The 18,756-nt window shown below is 43.3% G+C and overlaps 1 protein-coding gene across 19 annotated transcripts in view; it reads right to left on the bottom strand.

Annotated features, from left to right (window-relative positions):
* The window catches only part of DMD (dystrophin), a 2,167,959-nt gene that overhangs the window by 141,498 nt on the left and 2,007,705 nt on the right, over positions 1-18,756 (bottom strand). For 4 of the 19 annotated variants that reach the window (XM_072818074.1, XM_072818072.1, XM_072818075.1 and 1 more), the window contains exon 1: positions 5,552-5,709. The exons of the other annotated variants lie outside the window; for them this stretch is intronic. In XM_072818074.1, coding sequence (XP_072674175.1) covers positions 5,552-5,571 — 20 coding nt within the window. In that variant the 5' untranslated portion in view covers positions 5,572-5,709. Of the gene's footprint in view, positions 1-5,551; positions 5,710-18,756 lie in introns of those variants that run through there. 19 annotated transcript variants of the gene reach the window in all.

Here is an 18,756-nt window from a genome sequence, read left to right as displayed (position 1 = left end):
GGGAACCAGAATTTGTTTCTTCTTGGTGCCACAGGGCAACTGTGCTTCTGTTATTACCAAATGACTTGGTTATGTAATCAATGATCAAAACCCAGGATGTCTTCACCTGTCCAATGGAGACCTGTTGGAAGGGACACGGACAAGTGGTACTCAAACCTGTCAAAGAGACACAGAACATCGGTTCAATAAATAAATTGCCTCACTTCTCACTGGCTTTCACTGCCCTTGACATTTTTCCATTACTCCTTCTTCTGCGTATCCAGGTCTCATACCCACGAGGACTGCATTTCACTTCAAGGGCTTAAGGTCTAGCCAGTGCCTGACCAATCTATCCTACCTTCCCTCTCTCCCCGTGTCTCACTTCTCAAGTGTCTTTTTTACTCAGTACTCCACACACCACTCCACCTTTCCCTATATTTACTTGGGCCTGAATGAAGCATTCACAGTTCTCCCCCATTTCTTGCAGTTCAGTTAAGTGCAGTTGCCAGCTATCAGCTCCCGCCACAAAAAGAACAAAACACCTTTGTTCCTAATTCAGTTGCATGACTAAATCCAGGAGAGATAACCACATATACTTTTCCTCACTTTGGCCCATCTGCATAAATCACCAGAGCGTCGGATTTCCAGTTTTCAGGGATTACATGACGGGCTCTGATAGGGTAAAATGCAACCCCAAAAGTAGGTATTTCAGGAGTCCTGGGCACAGCCTATTGAGAATCTTCAGGGGAAGGGCGAGGCTGGAGAGGAGAGAAATCCTAATAGGTGGACTCTTCAAGGCAAACACCAAGTGCAGATGCCTCGCCCGGAAAAAAGAGTTTGGGGAGGCAACAAGGTCAAGCGACCTCAACACAGATTTTCAAGCTGAGGTCTGGATCCTGGCTCTGTGCCCCACTCACTGCACAATCCAGGGCAAGCCTGCTCACTTGGGAGACTTAAGGGATTAGGTGACCAGCAAGTTCTGGTGCTCAATGAATGGTTGCTTTTATTATTATGTTGTCCCCAAATTAACAGCCGCTAAAAGTGGCTTTTTATTAGTTGATGACACCATAGATGAGGATCCACCTGTGGTAAGCAAGCCTAAGGCATCTTGTAGAGAACAAAAAACACTCCATGTGAATTACCTCTGTTTGTTTGCTTGTTTAAAAAAAAAAGTTAAAAGGAGTAATACTTGTTGTGGTTTGTAAAATATGAAAATCTGTCACAAAGCATGTGGAAATTCCCCAAACTGTACACCTTCCAAGACCATCCCCTCTGATATTGACCATCCAGTGATGGAACCGGGAAGACTTCGTAAAGAAAGTTACAAGACCATGCTCATTTGCAAAGGGCCCTTTCGGACTCTCGACATGTTCATTTCTGGTTTACTCTTCTGCAAGAGGCAATTCACATTTGAGGAGTGCAACAGGGGCTTCTCGGGCCAGGGAATGTACCAGAGTGACGTCGGTCTTAAAGGGCAAGGAGAGCAGAAGATGCATGCAGTCCTCCGTGCTTTCGGGGGTTTTAGGAAGCACCACAACCAAGCTGGTTTATGATCTGGAGAAGAGGTGGGCGGAACTGGTACTTTATATGCACAGCACAAGGAGGCTGCAGCTTGCAGCTTCACGGAAAAAGTGTTGCTTGTTCTTGGGTGTTTTTTAGCTCAGAAAGTGATTGTGTACCAATTCTGTACACAAGTACCCAGCAAGGAAAGACCACCCTGCATTTAGGCCTCTGTCATTTCCCAGGGCTACACATATGGGAATGCCAGGGAGAGGGGAAGGGAAAAGCATGGGAAAGCACATGTGTCCACACATTTAGGCCCTTAATACATACACACAATGCATGATAATAAAGTCCCCTCTCCACGATGTGTGGGAGGACTGCAACATCTTCAATAGATGGCCAGGAAAATATCTGTCTGCTCTGATAAACCTAATCAGACAGAAACACAGACAGGCACTCTGAAAAGACAGCATCTGTAATGGACTTCAAGTGGGAAGAACACGGTGACTTGTACCAAACGCCATTCCCCAAGGAAAGAGAAACTTGCATACAAGGGACAGGGGGATCCCCACGTGGAGTGCAAGCAAGCTTCTTGTAGCTGCCTCTCTCCAAAATAAACCTCACGACTCTTGATCCACCAACATTTCTACCTTTCTAAGGAAATTATGCCAGTGGTTCAAAATTGTGAGAAGGACTTCCAAAATTCTGTTTTAATCCATCAGTCCTTAGCTAAAGTGTTGTTTCCTTTGCTGGAAGATAGCAGAAATTCTAAACCCCCAATTGTATCCTCACTTCACAGGTTATTAGATACTGGACCTTTCCAGGGGCTCATTTTCCCACCTACCTGTGATGCTGGAGGGTCTTGAGTAACCTAGCTAAATGAACTCCAACAAATGCAAAAGCCCTTTACCTCCTTGCCCTCCAACATGCAACCCTTTTCTTTTTAAGCAATGCCAAGTAACTAGAAAACAGATTTGTATTTCATCTTTACAGCCTTAGTTTCACTTCAGCTGCAAACCAGAACCAAGCAAGAGAAGTGAGCGCAAGTGGAAAGAAGAAAAGAATAAAGGGTGTGACTAATCCTCACAAATAGAAAAATAATCTCATCATCATTTAATGTTAAGAACGATTGACAACCCAGCTCCAATGACTTCCGATTCTTTGGTAACTATAAGATGAGCCAAATGTTCGCTTCACTGGATGTGGGTGTTTTCAGCATGCGGTGAATTCAAAGCCCTCGTGAGACATATCGAACCCCCAGAAGAGAAAGAGAAGATGAATATGGGCAGGAGGCCCCGGTAGGCACAAATCTGCGTGACTCCTATCCATATCCTGCCTTAAAGGACAAACCCATTTTTTTTTTTTTTTTGCTGGTGATCAACAAAAATTTTATAGCTGTATTTATTACTCTGTGTCTATCTTCAAAAACAGGAGAGAATTCTCAGTAACTCCAGGAGATGCAGCTCAGGTCTACCTGGAATCTACAGAAAACATTGAGAGAGAGAGAGAGAGAGAGAGAGAGATGCTGTGCTGGGGAGCCGGTGGTGGGAGTGTGGGTGGTGCCGTTCTTGGTAAGTGTCTCTTTTTTGTATTTCACTTTTCACATCGCATCAGAAACTCGCTCTCCAACCCCGAAGGAAACTCTGAAACCTGTTCACAAGTGAACGGGTACATCTTTGTTCAGTCTTCTGAGGATAACAATATTCGACGTAGATCAAAATTCTGCATGCCCATTAAGACAGTGACGAGCTTCATAAATAATCTTTAAAAAGCTCTTAAAGTCTTTAAAAAATGTTATTGATTTTGGCCCTGATGGTTCCAAAGCCTGGCAGATATGCCTTTCCGAACAGCCTTCAAACTCTGACTTCCCCTCTTTTTCAAATATGTACAAACTCCAATAATCTCTCCTTTCCCTTTTATTCGGGTCTGTGACAGGAACCTGATGCAAATTAAAATACAAAATCACTGGATGTGAGGAAAGACCCCGGCAACACCCACTTGTCAATAATAAGATATTAAAGTATTACTCTACTGAGCACAGGGCTGACCTAATTTCCTACCATACAATTTAAATTTTCTCTCACCTTCTTTAGTTTCAAGTAGTGTGCAAGGTTATTATAACTGCCTCAGAGCTGTTCCTGCTGTCAGTGCTGGAATAATCAGACTTATTGGAATTGCTTTTTTAGTTTCTTAAAAACAAACATTAAACACTTACAAAAAGTAACAAATTTCTACTTCTCTCGCAGGGGAAATGGCAGTTGCCTAATTAAAATAAGATTTCTTCTGCCACCACTGTTATTGGGTACTGAAAATATTCCAAACAGTTGCCTTTCTAAAAAATATCTCTCCACTACTTCCCGGGGAGGAAACTAATCGCTATGCAGCGGTATAAAAAGGTACCGTTCTCTTGCGATTTGCAGAGGATTAGAGTTTGGCTTCATATATAATCTGGAGCCCATTGATCCACACACACAAAATCATTTCCCTTTAATCTGGGGATCAGACTCTTTTTCTAGAGGAACCTTGGCATTTGCATGCTGAATGTTGAACTTGGCGTGCACTGCTGGAATACTGGCAGGGTGGGAATGGGAAAATATATTTAAAAGTTTCTGCTATCGTGGGGAGTGGGCTGGGGTGCGGGTGTCAATCTCAGTATCAGAAATCCTATTCTAGTCCCCACTTCTTGTTCCCTGGGATATTTAACATTTTATTCTGTTTGGCTCAAGCCAGGCCAAAGATGATTGCCTTGGTGATTGTGCCAGCTGTTACTTGTCCTCCCTCTATTTGCTTTTTGGGCTTAAATCCCACCCACCCTCAACTTTGGCCAAAGCAATTTCACTTCAGGGTCGTGTCCAATCCAAGATCAAACAACACTGGCTGAAACCAATTCCACGGTGCTCAAGGGTCAGAGACCTTTCCCGTAAGCGTGTTGTTTCATTTGCTCCTCTTGCTTCTCCAAGAGCAACTGTATCCTGCAAAGAAGGGATGTGGCACAAGGAAATAAGAAATCCAGGCAAAAGAGAAAGGGTGATGGGGTGGGGGGGGTGATGAGAGGTGACAAGGATAACAAAGCAGGCGGACCAAGAGGAGCTTTCCGGGCTGGGGAAGAATGTAGTTTTCACCTAAAGACTTGGGTTTGCCACTTAAATCGGATGCATTTTGTTTTCATGATGTTAAAGCATTTTATAATTAATATTATGCCTCCATCAGGCAACTGAACCCTTTCAATTTAAGCCTCAAACTTAACTTCCAATTTAACGGAGATAAACAAAGTGTCCTGCCCTTTTCGTTGCCAAGATCAGATCTGGAATGACAAACTTCGCCTAAAGACCAGCACAGACACCTGGAGAAACACGAGAGGACACCCAGAAATGATTGCACACTCAATCAACCCCAGAGGGCAAAGCCAAAACAAAACAAAACAAAACAAAAACCCAAAAAATAAAACCAAAAAACCCCCACTATAACAAAAACCCTTGATCCTCTCTCTGTGTCAAATCCTGGACTTCTGGGCTTTAATTGCTTTCTCTCTCCTTCCTGATTTCTGCAAGTCTTGGGGCATGGAAGGAGCACAGTAGAAAATCCAACAAGGGGAATGTCAGTTGGAATCCTCGGAAGAAATCAGGCAGAAAGTTGACCTTTTGGCACTTGCGGCGCAATGGAAGGTAAAGCCTCGCGCGCCCCTTCCCTCCGCGAGGTCGAGCGACGATTTAGGAACAGCCGGTCTGGCTCACGTCCACACAGCCCGGAAAGGAGCAAGAAGCTCCCGCGGCCCCAATCCCCGTGTGGGGAACGCGCCGTCCCCTCTGGGCACGGCGAGAAATCAGCTTTCTCTCTCCGAGCCCATCCCAAAGGCGAGGAAGGGGGCTCCCCGCTTGCCTGGCGCCGAGGGGGAAGCCCCGGGGACGCACCTGCAGCGGCGCAGCAAGGACCCGCGGGGGAGGCGCCCCGACGCCCGGAGTCCGGCCGGCCGCTGCGCTCGTCCAAGTTTTGGCCGCCCGCGTTCGCCCACTGCTCGTGCCACAAGTGCACGGACTGCGGCGATCCGAGGGGGCCGTGATGCACTCACCCTTTGAGCTGCTCCCTCATGGTTGCAAGGGCTCCGCGGGCGAAGGAAGGCGCGAGCGGAGGAGTGAGCTTCCCAGAACCGCCGGGCTCCCCGAAAGTCGAGCGCCGCCGCCGCCCAGGCTCGCAGCAGAAAGCACTGCGGAGGAGCCGGCGCGGGCAGGCGGGCGGGGAGGGGGCGCTGCAGGCAGACGGGGCGGGGCCGGGCCGGGCTCCGCCCCCACCTAGCGACCTGGGATCCCGGGCTCCCGGAGACCGGCGCCGGGGCTCAGCCTGGCCAAACGGAAAGGAAAGAGAAAAGGCCGACAGAGGAAGGGACTTAAGGTGGTCCTGGGAACCTGAAAGCCGCACAGCGCCCTGCGAGCACTGTCTTTAAACCTCCAGCGAGCCTACTTGTTGCCTAAATAAATGACCAAGGTGCAAATGACCTCACTGCAGATAATTAAGTGTGCGGGCTCAGAGTTTTCTTTTTCAGAGAATCTGAGAGAGAAAAATCACAGAGTTCTCTCCCCTCACCGCTTTCCCTCAGTCGAAGATTAAAGTGGTAGGGCTGTAAGGACATGAAATTCAGGTTATGCTCGTCCGGGGCTAAACGGGCTTCTTCGGAAGCATCCGTATGTGTCAAACAGCTGTGGTTCTCAAAGTACAGGGGGCAAGACCGGCATCGCCTGCGGACTTTTGAGGAGTAAGGATGCCAGAGGTCCCAGCCCAGACCGACTGATTCAGAAAAGAGCACACTGAAGTTTGAGAACCACTGGCATAGACTCTGAAGAAAACACCACCACCAATGGTGTGGCACACTTGGTCTTTTGCTGTTATTTTCAAGGAATCTGAAAGGAAACCATTTCCAATGGAACATCTGATGGGCAAAGTGGCAGGGCCTGGACAGTTCCAATGTTGCTAATCTTAAAGTTTGCCATATGACGAGGCAGGTTAACTATGCAAAATCATTCCAAGCCTGGGAATATTCTGCAAAGAAAGCCTTCATTAGCGCAGTAAGTTTTCGTGACCTTCACATAAGATCTTCGATGAGAGTCCCACGAGTATTTTAAGATGAACTCCCTTAGTGATTTTATTGTCTCCCTTTGCTCATTTATTCTGTTGGCCTGCTTTTCTTCTTATCTTCTTTCAACTACTTCCTTTGCACTCTCTCTTCTGGTTGATTCATTCCACTTCAGTTTACAGTTTAAAACGTGTTCCCCTTTTTTCTTTTTAAATATCCTCTTTTTTTTTTTGCTCCACGTTTTCTCCCCATAGAACGTTTGAGCTGAAGGGACACAGTGGACACCAATCTCCCTTTACTGTCTGCAACAGCAGGACGAAAGAGGCAAGAACTAAACTACATGAACACAAGAGAAAAGGGGTGCCAAGTTTCTTCATTACCCTTGACAAGCCAAATAAAAATGTAAACATTATCACAGAAGACTTGTGCGTGTAGGTAGGATTGGTTTTGCTATTTTAAAGCAAATATAGCCCTTCTGCTGGCATTTTGCCTCCTAAATTGAGACTTATTAATGCTGTCTTTTAGCAATTTTGTGCCAGTGAGTGGTGGAGGCAGCTTCTATTATGGTCTGAGGGGGGCACACTAGGATTCCCTTTGGGTGAGGTTGTCCCTTGATCAAGCTGCAGATTCTAGGTCTGCCCCTGTCTTTGTTGGGGGAGAAGGATTAGTATTCTGGCATGAGGAAGTTGTGGCCTTTGCTATTAATCAGGGACGAAATCTCTGTGTCAATGGGGCAAATCACTTAAATACTGTTTATGTTTATTTCAATGAAAAGACACAAACCTCACGGCCTGGGCATTTGTACACATCAGAAATCAATCCTTTAAAGGTCTGCAACACTTGTGCTTTGTCAGGCTTCTCCTTTCTCATTTTATTCTGTTTTGTTTGTTTGTTTTGCACTTTTAAATTGCCCACGGAAGATTCAGGAGTGCTGATACGTTTCTCTAGAATAGAAAGGCTCAAGTCTATTTCCTCACTGTTCACCTAGAAAACTATTAGGAACCATTCGTTGGACAACAAAAAAGAATGGAAAATAAGAAATCGCTATTCAGATTTGTTTTCTTAAATTTGACAGATGGCAATCCTCAAAAATACATCTTTAAGTTCTTTTTTAGACTGGAGTTATAGGCACTTGAAGACTTGTTCCCAACTCTTGATGTTATTTTAGAAATTAAATACTCAAAGTATTATTAAGAAATGACACGGGCATCACAGTAACTGTTTTACTGTCAGTTTCAGTTAGATGATGAATTTTGCTTGTTAGGAAAAGGCATTGAGAAAAGACCGTAACATATATCTTCATTTCATATATAAATTCTATAATGATGCTATGTATGAAAATACATTGTTTATAGTAGCTGTTATTCCTGTTTTGATGTGAATTGGAGACCTGAATGGAACATGGGGCTCTGCCACCAGGAAAAACAAGTTGCAATTCTGACTCCAGAATTTACCACAAGCTATGCTCATCTGGATACCATGGTGAGAATGTGACCGTGCAAGGACTGGAGCAGGGAGTTTTGCTCTGAGGCCTATGCCACTCTACTATGCTGCCATGGGGAGATGCGGCCTCTTTTATTGTGGGGGAAGATCTGTATTTTTTTTCTTTTATGTACTCATAAGCAATCTCACTGCTGTCTGACAGCAGAGGAGAACAGGTTTGCTATAAATAGGGTTAAGGAAGGAATGAGATGGAATAAGGTGCAGGAAGGTGACCCAGTACATTTTTCCATACCCCAAACTCCAGTCTATGAACCCCTTAAATGTTGCATGTACTTAGAAAACTGAGGACCTCTCTGACCTAAGAGACTGTGCTGGATATCCCCTCATCCTCCCCTCCAGCTCTATTCTCTGCCCTTTTCTACTGGGCTCTGTGCCCCGGGAGGTCAGACCTCCAGGGATGTCATCAGTCAGGCTCTCTCAAGTTGTTTGGCTTTCTTTTGCTTTTAGCCAGGGGCAGGCCATGAGGAAGAGCCTACAGTAGGAGATAGAGGGCAGGAGGAGAGAGAGATTTGTGTATTTACTCCCCAGGCTCCCTCCTGTTGGCCTTCGACCTGGCAGTGGCTAAGTTCCTTTACTCACAGCCACAAGTCTTGCCAGGTGGTCATTCCCAAAGCAACAGCAATTTCCAGGTCCTCCCTTTGCTCTTGTCCTCCCCCTGACACTGCTCTTGTTTTTGTAAATAGCCTTCTTCTTACATTCTTTTCAAGTACCACTTCTGAATGTATCATCTATTTTTCCCAGGCTCCTGACCAAACAGGAAGCCATCCAGTCAAAGCCACCCTCTGGGTCACTAAATTGGATGCTGAGTGGGGACTCCTGATGGAGGAATAAGTTAACTCCACCTGTTGGAGCCAAAAAGAAGACTGCTTTCATTCACTGAACAGCTCTTTCTAGAAGCCTCCTCTGTAGGTCCAAAAGGAGCTGCTGGTCCGTTGGGGGTAAAGGCAAATCAAGGATAATGAATGGTGATAACAGCAGGTGTGAAGGTAAAGAGGCCACAAAGAGCTTTTTCTTTTCAAGAGTTTGGGGGAGGGGGTCGGGTCTATTTGATCTTTGGGAGAGAATGTCAAAAGAGAGATTCAGTAGGTGGGCAAATTGAGAAGGACCTAGCATGAGGATTCAAAGTATGACCTGTGTCCTGCAAGGTGTGAATTCAAGCACGAGTGTGGTTCCCTTGTATTCGCCTTTTAGAAAAAGCACTCAGGAAAATGGAGTGGGGGCTGGGTCAGAAGAGTCTGGAATTAGGCAACCAGATACAAGCAGACTGCAGTATGACAAGGAGCTGAGCAACAGTGGCAGCGAGTAGAGAAATAAGAAGGCTAAACACTACGGGAGTCATGGCTGATGAGATGCACGGATGGAAGAAAGGGAAGACGGAGGACCGTGGGCCTCAAGCTTGGCCACCAGTGCGTCTCACCACCCCACAATTCTGATCTCATTGGCCTCGGCATGGGATTTTTTTTTTTTATTGTTGTTCAATTTGCCAACATATAGCAAAACACCCAGTGCTCATCCCATCAAGTGCCCCCCTCAGTGCCCGTCACCCAGTCACCCCCACCCCCCGCCCACCTCTGTTTCCACCACCCCTTGTTCGTTTCCCAGAGTTAGGAGTCTCTCATGTTCTGTCTCCACGGGATTTTTAAGAGGATTCTCCTAGGCGGCCAAGGTTGAGTCACTGCTCTAGGGTGAATCCCAAACCTGGATGAGTAATATTCGCCAAGCCAGGAATGTCAGGAGGAGGGGGCAGGTTCAGGCAGAAGAGGGTCAGGGAGAGAGGACCAATTCAGTCCGAAGCACGATGAGTCTGAGGTGTGATGCAAAGGCAGTTGGACATCTGAGTCTGGAGCTTGGAGGGAAGATATCTGCACTAGGGCTGCTGGTGTGACAAGTCAGTGCTGTAGGGTCACGGGTTTGGATGAGCCCCATACCGTGCCTGCTTGGAGGGTGCGAAAGGCCTAGGGCAGAGGCCAAGCTGCTCTGATCTTCCACAAATACATCCTTTTCTTCTTAGGCTGCTTGCGGTTCAGTGTGGGCCAGATTTTTCCCTTGCAAAATGAGGAGCAGAAAGGGACAGGACAGGGAATGGTTTGCACCCGGCACTTGGCACTTGCGGGGAGATGGCTGTGAGTGGCTTCCCTGCCCCCAAGAGGCCAGCTACCTCTAGCTCCAAGAATCTCTAGCAGAGCTGCTTTGTGTTCCCTAGCCAATCTTTACTATCACCTGCATCGTTTTATAAAAATCATTTGGAGGGGAGGTACTCCTTCCGTTAAGCATAATACATATTTTACAGTAAAACTTCAGCATTTGCACATTAGCAAATGCGGAACGATTCCATGTTTCTCTGTGCATGGTACAAGTATGAGGCCTGAACAGTGACTTGGCCATCCAATAGATGCTTACAGTGGTGGGTGAGTCACTGCTAGTTGGGGCAAATACCATGGTGTACTAATTAAAATATGTGTAACTATCTCTTTAGATCAATCTGAAAACCAGCATCTTCTGGATATCAGAATATCCAGTCAGTTCACATTAACTAGTAAATGAAGAGGCCTCTACATTCAGACACAGAGTACTTCACACCCACACAAAAGCCTATTTTTTTCAGGCCCTTCCCCTGCAGGGAGACAGAGTAAGCCAGGCTGAGGAAAGTTCTCTGAGCCAGCTGCCATCCAAACCAGAGATTTCACCAAATGGGTTCCCAGTCGAATTCGGCTTCCCTTCCATGCAGTTTTCTTTTAATAAGATTTTTCAAAGCTTCCCAGAGCCACCTATATCACACCGAACATCTGAAAAGATGTGAAGTTTAGCATCTTCACTAAAATAAAGCCACACTTCATTAACCTCACAGGCCAGTGGTTGCTTCCTGGGTACCTATTAGCCCGAGGCTACAGCGCTACCCCGTGTATAGAAAACTCACTGCCACTTGCTAGAAATGGGTAACTGGTTAAGGTGGTTCCAGCAGAACGATGACAGCATTCCTGGTCTACCTTAACAACGGCTCAAAGCTATAACTATCTGTCTGCCTTTCCCAAACGATTGTGCCAAATAACAGGAATTTCAAAACTAGGCAGAAATTCTGACACTCTGCATAATCTCCCTTCCTCTTCAGCTACAAATAAGGCTTTGTATTCGATTAGACTCACAGCAGGTGAAAACCCCAATTAGTGAATTCATTCTGGGTCCTCTTTTTACCTTCCTTCCACACACCACATTAAAAAAAAAAGTAAATAAATAATAAGGCAAGTCTCAGTCTTCTCCCAGACCACAAGTAAATTAACCCTTGGATCTACCCAGTCAAACCCTTTACCACATAAAGGATTTCCACAGGAAAATGGGGGGTGCGGGGAGGTGTTGAAAGAGCTGTCCTTCTTGACTTCATAATGGGGCTTACAGAAAATTCTCTTTTGCCAGATGTTATTGTTTTCCTCAAATCCATAAATACTCAGATTTTCTGATCTAGAAATTACAGTTTTTCTTTCTACCTGAAAACTCACAAAGCCAATATTATCTAAAGAATGATTAATGGACAGTCTGCTGCAAGAGAGAATGATTTTTAAGTTATGTTCTGATTTCGGTGTATTTGAGGTGAGAGAAAATATTAAATTTTAGTTTTTACAATATGATTTGGCCTTAGGAAGTGCACAAAGTCTATATTTCACACTTTGTAAATATTTATTTGTCAAAAGAAATTCATAATTGGACAAGGATACAGGTTTGGTTTGAACATTCAGAAAAAAAAGCAAGACAGCTTTAGTTCTTAGAGTGATTTACTTACACTTTGTCAATTGCTTCTCTGGAAATAATTCGCAACCCAGTTTTATTTATGAGCATATGATTAAAAAAGAGCAGCTTTGTCTTTTTTAATTGTTTTAGTCCTGTCACTTTTCTTGAAACAAGTCGTAGGACTTATTATCCACAAGAAAACACTGAACATATATCAAATAGCAACGCAGCTTTTAGAAGTAGTCATCTGTTACTGTCAGAAGTTCATTTCATTTTGAGGCTTTTTAATTAAAATGCAAAATTCTACATACATGCCTGCCTAAATTACCCGTTCTGAAACACTCGAATTTCATAAAAAAAAAAAAAGTTAAATGCTAATGTAACCATTTTTAATACTTCTGACTTGGTTCTTGAGATGGGGTGGGGGGGAGGAAAGTAAACAAAGGAATTACCAGTCAATTAAGTGAACAAAGAAGTCATCCTAAATTGAAACAGGTAAGGAAGATCTAATATTCAAATGTTATCAAATGAAGACACCAGTGTTTTTTCCCCCTCCCTTTGAGATGAATATCTACCAGAATCTAAAGCAGTTTTTTGATCTTTAGCCAGCGTAGCTGTATATTCGGCAGAGGCATGAAGGCGAGCAAGGCAGAGCTCCGGACCAATTCTGCCCCTTAGAGGCCACTTAACCCCTCTGGATCTCTGTTGACTCATCTGTAAAATTCAGATACTACTGCATTGGGCCATCCTGTGGGTCAAATGACATAATGACTGGGAAAGCGATCTGAAGGCCTGGGGGATGCTATGTTAGTGCAAAGTAGCCTGTTGTGCAGTCACAATTCCTTAAAAGAGAACCCAGTATGTCCAGGAATACTGTTGGGAACACAGCACAAAATAAATTCAGCATAGACACTTTCACTTGCCATTTTTAGACTGCTGTATGAGGGGAAATGAGCGGTCTCAGAGTTTGTCTTGCCTTTTTAGCAATTTGCAAAAGGAGCCTTTCCTTCTTCTGTTTTTTACATCTAAGAAGGAAGCAAGTGGGTAAAATAAAGTAAGATTTTTTTGCAAGATAAATCAGTAACCGCAAGCCTGAGATAGGAGTAAAATGTGCACTGTTTTGCTATCATACTTGGGGGGGCCGAGGTTAAAATATCCATACTATACACACATGTTCAAAGGTGTATTCACGTTCGTATTGTCAAGGAGCAGAACCCTGGAGTAGTGAGAGAAACAGTGAATGTGGGTTTGGCCAGAGACAGTGGGAGACAAAGATCCCCTGCACCCTGATGGAGAAGTCCTCTTGGGGACAGGCCTTCAACAGCCAGGGTGTCATCAGGACTCCCCAGGGGCAGACACGGACTGGAATCCATAAAGGGGGAAATGAAGGTTAAAACCAATTTAACCACTTAATGATTTACCAAGGGCTGAATCTTGTACTCTAGCTCTGGTTTCTTTTTGTCAAGGCTTTATTTTGTCGTTGTTGTTTTTGAAGATAAAAGGAATATGAATGTAAGGAATTTCAATTCATTCACGGATCCCTGAGAATTTTTTTTCATGTGCTGTACCTAGAATAAATTTCTCTATTACATATTTCCCTATATTCATTTCTTCAGATGACTATGATCATGATGTATTTATTGGGCACTCATGTATGTCTTTGCCTATTAGTTAAACTCTTTCTTTAAAAAGATTTTATTTATTTGACAGAGAGCACAAGCAGGAGGAGGGGCAGAGGGAGAGGGAGAATCTCTCTACTGAGCAGAAAGCCCACTCTGGGGCTCGATCCCAGAACCCTGGAATCATGACCTGAGCCAAAGGCAGACACTTAACCGACTAAGGCCCCCAGGCGCCCACCAATCAGTTAAACTCTTTTCACTCTTCTTTACTATTAGTAAAACCTAGAAAGTGTCTGGAGGATGGACATGGAAATAGTTTAATTTCAGCAACCAGGTTCTATGACCAGGGCCACCCAAATATAGTGTAGACTTTAAGGGGAATCTAGAGTGTGTGTGTGTGTGTGTGTGTGTGTGTGTGTGTGTGTGTGAGGGAAGATAGACTCATATATGAGGAAACACAGTATCAGATAGATTGTGAGTACAGAAGCAGAGACATGAAAAAGGAAGCAAAAGGGAAAGGTGGTTTGACCTACTGGGATTAAGGAACAGCCATGGCAATGAAGAGTTAACTAGGTTTAATTCACCAGGTTTTATGTATGTTTTTGTTAGTACATGAAGAACAGAAGCAAAGTTTCTTAAGTTGACTCTGTGAGCTAATCTCTCATATTAATAATTTACTAAAGCACAGATTTTTAAATGTTAACATACTGCTGTGTTATACAATCAGATTATCCTCTTTTTGGAATTCAAAAAAGAGTTGGGCCAATATTGCCTTTTGTATCTCAGGAAGGTTAATATTCAGAAAATATTACTGTCTCCGGGTACTTGGGTGGCTCAGCAGTTTAAGCGTCTGACTTCAGCTCAGTCATGATCTCAGGGTCCTGGGATCGAGCCCTGCGTGATCTCTGTGCTTAGTGGGGAATCTGTTTGAGATTCTCTCTCTCTCTATCTCTCTCTCTCTCTGCCCCTCCCCTTCTCATGCTCTCTCTCAGATAAATAAAATCTTAAAAAAAGAAAAAGAAAATATATTCTCCACACTAGAATATCAAATCCCATTCTTGAGTTACTATCAAGACTCTAGTATGGGAATCTACATCCTTACAGGTAGCATTACTCTCATCCCTTAGAAGCCTTTCCTCATATGATGGGAAGACAAGAAAAAAAATTGGCATCATCTGTACTTGTGAATATTTCTCTTTTTAAAGAGAATTTAATTTGGAGTGGAAAGAAACACGCATGGGAAAGAAGGTATGAGGCAGAATGGAAATGTATGCCAAGTAGACTATTAAAATAGTCTAGTTAAGAGAGGCTGGGCAAAATGGGTGAAGGGAAGTGGGAGGCACAGGCTTCCAGTTATGGACTGAGTAAGTTACAGGAAAAAAAAAAAGTTCAGCAGAGGGAATACAGTCAATGGTATTCTAGTAGCGTTCTGTGGTGACAGACGGGAGCTACACTTGTGGTGAGCACAGCATAGCTTATAGAGTTGTCCAATTGCTATGTTGAACACCTGAAACTAATGTAACATTGTGTGTCAACTGTACTTCAATAAAAAAACCAGATCCTTTGTGCTGTAAGTATCTTTGAAAAAAAAAAAAAAACAGAGAGAGAGGATGAAAGCCTGAATTAAGAAAGCAGCACTGGGAATTGGTGGCACAGTTGAACCCAAGACAGGTTACATGATACAATCAATTCTACTTTTCAACCAAGTAGATGTGAGAACTGGAGGAAAGAGAAGACTCTAGGATTTTTGATAATGGTACCACTAAGTTGAGGATTCTTATCTGTGTATACACACATTGTATTTATAACTCATATTGTTCCATAAAACCTGTAGTGCAATTTATAAGAATGAATTAATCTCAGAAATGAATAGATTAAATCCAGGATTAAGAAAATCTAAATAGAATACAACATTAAGAAGGGAGGAAAAGTTAGAGCACAGATTTGAAGATCATCGGGCTTGATACAGTCTGTAAAATTTAGCTATGCACACCCACCAGAATGAGAAAGACAGACAACACCAGCATGGAGGAGGATGTAAAGCAACTAGAACTCTCTTGCTTTGCTGATGGGAATGTAAAGTGGTACAACCACATTGAGAAACTGGCCGAATGTATACAAGCTGAACACATGCATACCTAATGACCCAGAAATACCATTTTTGATGTATTTCTAAAAGGGATGTATACATATATTCACCAAAAGACACATTTTAAAATGTTTCTAATATGATTCTTTGTATCAGTGTCAATCAGCAATAGAACATATAAATCACAGCATAGTCACATAGTGGAATACAATATAGCAATGAGAATGAACTTCATATGACACTATGGATGAATGTGAGTTTTAAAAAGCGAGACACAAGAGAATACATGCTATAAGATTCCATTTACATGAAGTACATAAATAGGCCAGATTAATTTATGGTGTTCAAATTCAAGATAGTGGTTACCCTTGGAGGGTGGGTAATGACTGGAAAGTGGGCCTGGAGGGGGGCTTCTGGGGCTGATAATGTTCTGTTTCTTGATCTGGATGTGGGTTATGGAAGTATGTTCAGACTGAAAATTCATTGTACCGTATACTTAAGATGAAACCTTTTTCTATATGTCATTCTTTTCTTTTCTTTTTTTCTTTTTAAAGATTTTATTTATTTATTCAGGAGAGACACACAGAGGGAGAGAGAGAGAGGCAGAGACACAGGCAGAGGGAGAAGCAGGCTCCATGCAGGGAGCCTGACGTGGGACTCGATCCTGGGTCTCCAGGATCAGGCCCTGGGCTGAAGGCGGCACTAAACCGCTGAGCCACCCGGGCTGCCCTGTCAATATTTTCAATACAAAGTTTTTGAAAGGGGTTATGATTTGGCTGTGGGCTTTCTGGATGCCGAAGCAAAAGAAAAAGGGGAACAGGAAATAAACTTGATTTTATTATTTGGATTCTTGATAAGGGGAAAGGAACATAATTCTTTAAGTGAAGCAAAGCAAAATCTTAGTTCTCTGCTCTTAGATCTAAATAAAATTACTGCATCGTTTGTCAAATACGAGAAGACACTGCATGATGTCAGTCTTCAGCAAAATCCCTTCATAGTTGTCTTTACAGTGCCCCTCAACATAACTGTCTGGTGCACCTGAGCTAAAGCCATCTTATTGGAATCAAAGCAAAGTGAGCCAAGAATGCCACTTTCTGATGGCCAGGCCTGAGTTCGGGATAAAACATGGTACGGTATTTTTTCAAACTGTAGGTCATGAACTATTAATAGGATGTGAAGTTCATATAATGCATCATCACTAATATTGTATTTTTAATAAGGATTGTATTTATTTATTTGAGAGAGTGGAGTGAGAGAGAGAGCATGTGAGCACAAGTGGAAGGGAAGGGCAGAGGGAGAGGGAGAAGCAGACCGTCAATTGAGCAGGGAGCCTGACGTGGGGCTAGATCCCAGGACTCCAGGATCATGACCTGAGCTGAAGGCAGACGCTTAACCCACTGAGCCACCCAGACACCCCACTAATATTGGTTTTAATGACAAAAGAATAGAAAATACGAGAATGAATTATACCATAGGATAAGCAATGTTTTGTGAAACTCTTCTTTCCACATACAAACACAGAGAAATAGATATAGATAACATGTGTGTGTGCACGCATGTTTGCACTGGGATGATACATAAAATGTAATTTTTATTGTGGACTGGCTAAAAAACAGGAAGGCTAGAGACCTCCACTGCATGGAGAGAAAGATAGAATGTGTACCTATCAGATGGTTATACAGCTAGTTCCTAGACGAAGATTTGGAAATAAGCTGGGGCACTTGGCTCACAGTTTTATTCCCTGGTAAGGGCTGGAGCGTTACAAGAGACCAGAGGGGCATTCCAAGATTCAAGAGGGGAAACCAGCTGGGGAGGCGTTCATCAAATCTGAAGTTCTCCCCACATGGGGTGCTGCAGGGGCTGAGACTATGCTCTGAGCTTTAGGGAGGGTCCTCTCTGCCAGCTGTTCATTGAGGTGACGGGATAAGAGTACACTGGGAATCACTCAGCCTTTTCTTTTTATTCCAAATGACATGGTGATATTGCCACATTGCAGAAGGAAAAACATTGCTGCTAAAAGTATTGTCAAGGGGAGTAACTAGTAGCTCACACCACTGCACACAACTGCGTATTGCCTGTCTGAGCAGCGCACTGCAAAACATAAACTGAGAAATAATCCTTCTGCTCTCTGCAATGGGACCTCCTGTGAAGCCCTTGCTAGCAAGAGTGCCCATGTGTGGGCCAACAAATTGGCAAGTGTATGCCTGACAAAATGGTGACAATTTAGGGCTGAAAGATGCCCATTCTATTAAATACCTATAAATCCATCCTATTAAGTGCTTGGGGAAATTTCCTCTGAGTAAGTATTTATAAAGACTGATAATGACTAGATTTGTACGAAAGAAAAAAGATTCTTATCTGATTGTAGGAACATATTAGCCAGTCCCTAGCTATGGGGAGATGAAGCATATTAAGAGTCAAAATAACAACATCTTTGAGAATAAAATTCTCTTCAAGAGAATGACCAACCAGGAGAATAACCAGAAAAGAAGTCATAATCCTTCTTTCTTCAACATTTAATTACAGCACTGGAATATGCTGTAGTAATAAGTGATTAATTAACTATATTTCTCATTAGTATTTTTCATCTTTGAAAATCACCAGACTATAGATACTTTATTTCCACCATTGCCCATTAAGCTACATACCAACTGCTTAGCCCAATGTGATTACTCACAAAATAAGAATTATCAGAGCACATCTCATTTTATCTACACCTAAATTCAGAGTCCTCTCAGTCTGCAAAAGAACATGCTGGTAACTTTTCTCTAACACTCTGCAATATACTGCAAAATGGCCACAAATTCTGGCCTCTCCCTGGTACTTGTCATCTAGTTGCTTGTTAACTAAGATAACACTTGGTATGAATACAATAGACAGATAGACACGTGACCCATAAGGTTATTTTTGTCTTGTGCTTCTCAAAATTACGATTTCTGAGGTGAGGTAAAACAAGTATACAATCTTTCCCAGCCTTACTCATCACATCCCCAACCTAGAAAACAACCCGAATGTCCACCAGCGGGGAAATGGAAAGACAAAATATGGTATTATCCATACAACAGAAAGTACTCTGCAATTAACAAGGAATGAACTACTGATTTTCAACTACTGATATGCAAACTCATTATGCTAAGAGTAAGAAACCATATACACAAATACTGTACAAGTCCATTTATATAAAATTCTTCAAAATACATGCTAATCCAGGGGCCAGGGGTAAGGGGAAGAATGGTTGGCAAAGGGGCACGAGGTTGTTTTGGGGGAATGAG

Source organism: Canis lupus, chromosome X (genome assembly GCF_048164855.1).
Source record: "Canis lupus baileyi chromosome X, mCanLup2.hap1, whole genome shotgun sequence".
NCBI classification, from domain to species: domain Eukaryota; kingdom Metazoa; phylum Chordata; class Mammalia; order Carnivora; family Canidae; genus Canis; species Canis lupus.
The sequence above is the reverse complement of the archived record's forward strand: the minus strand, read 5'-3'. Positions and strand labels throughout refer to the sequence as shown.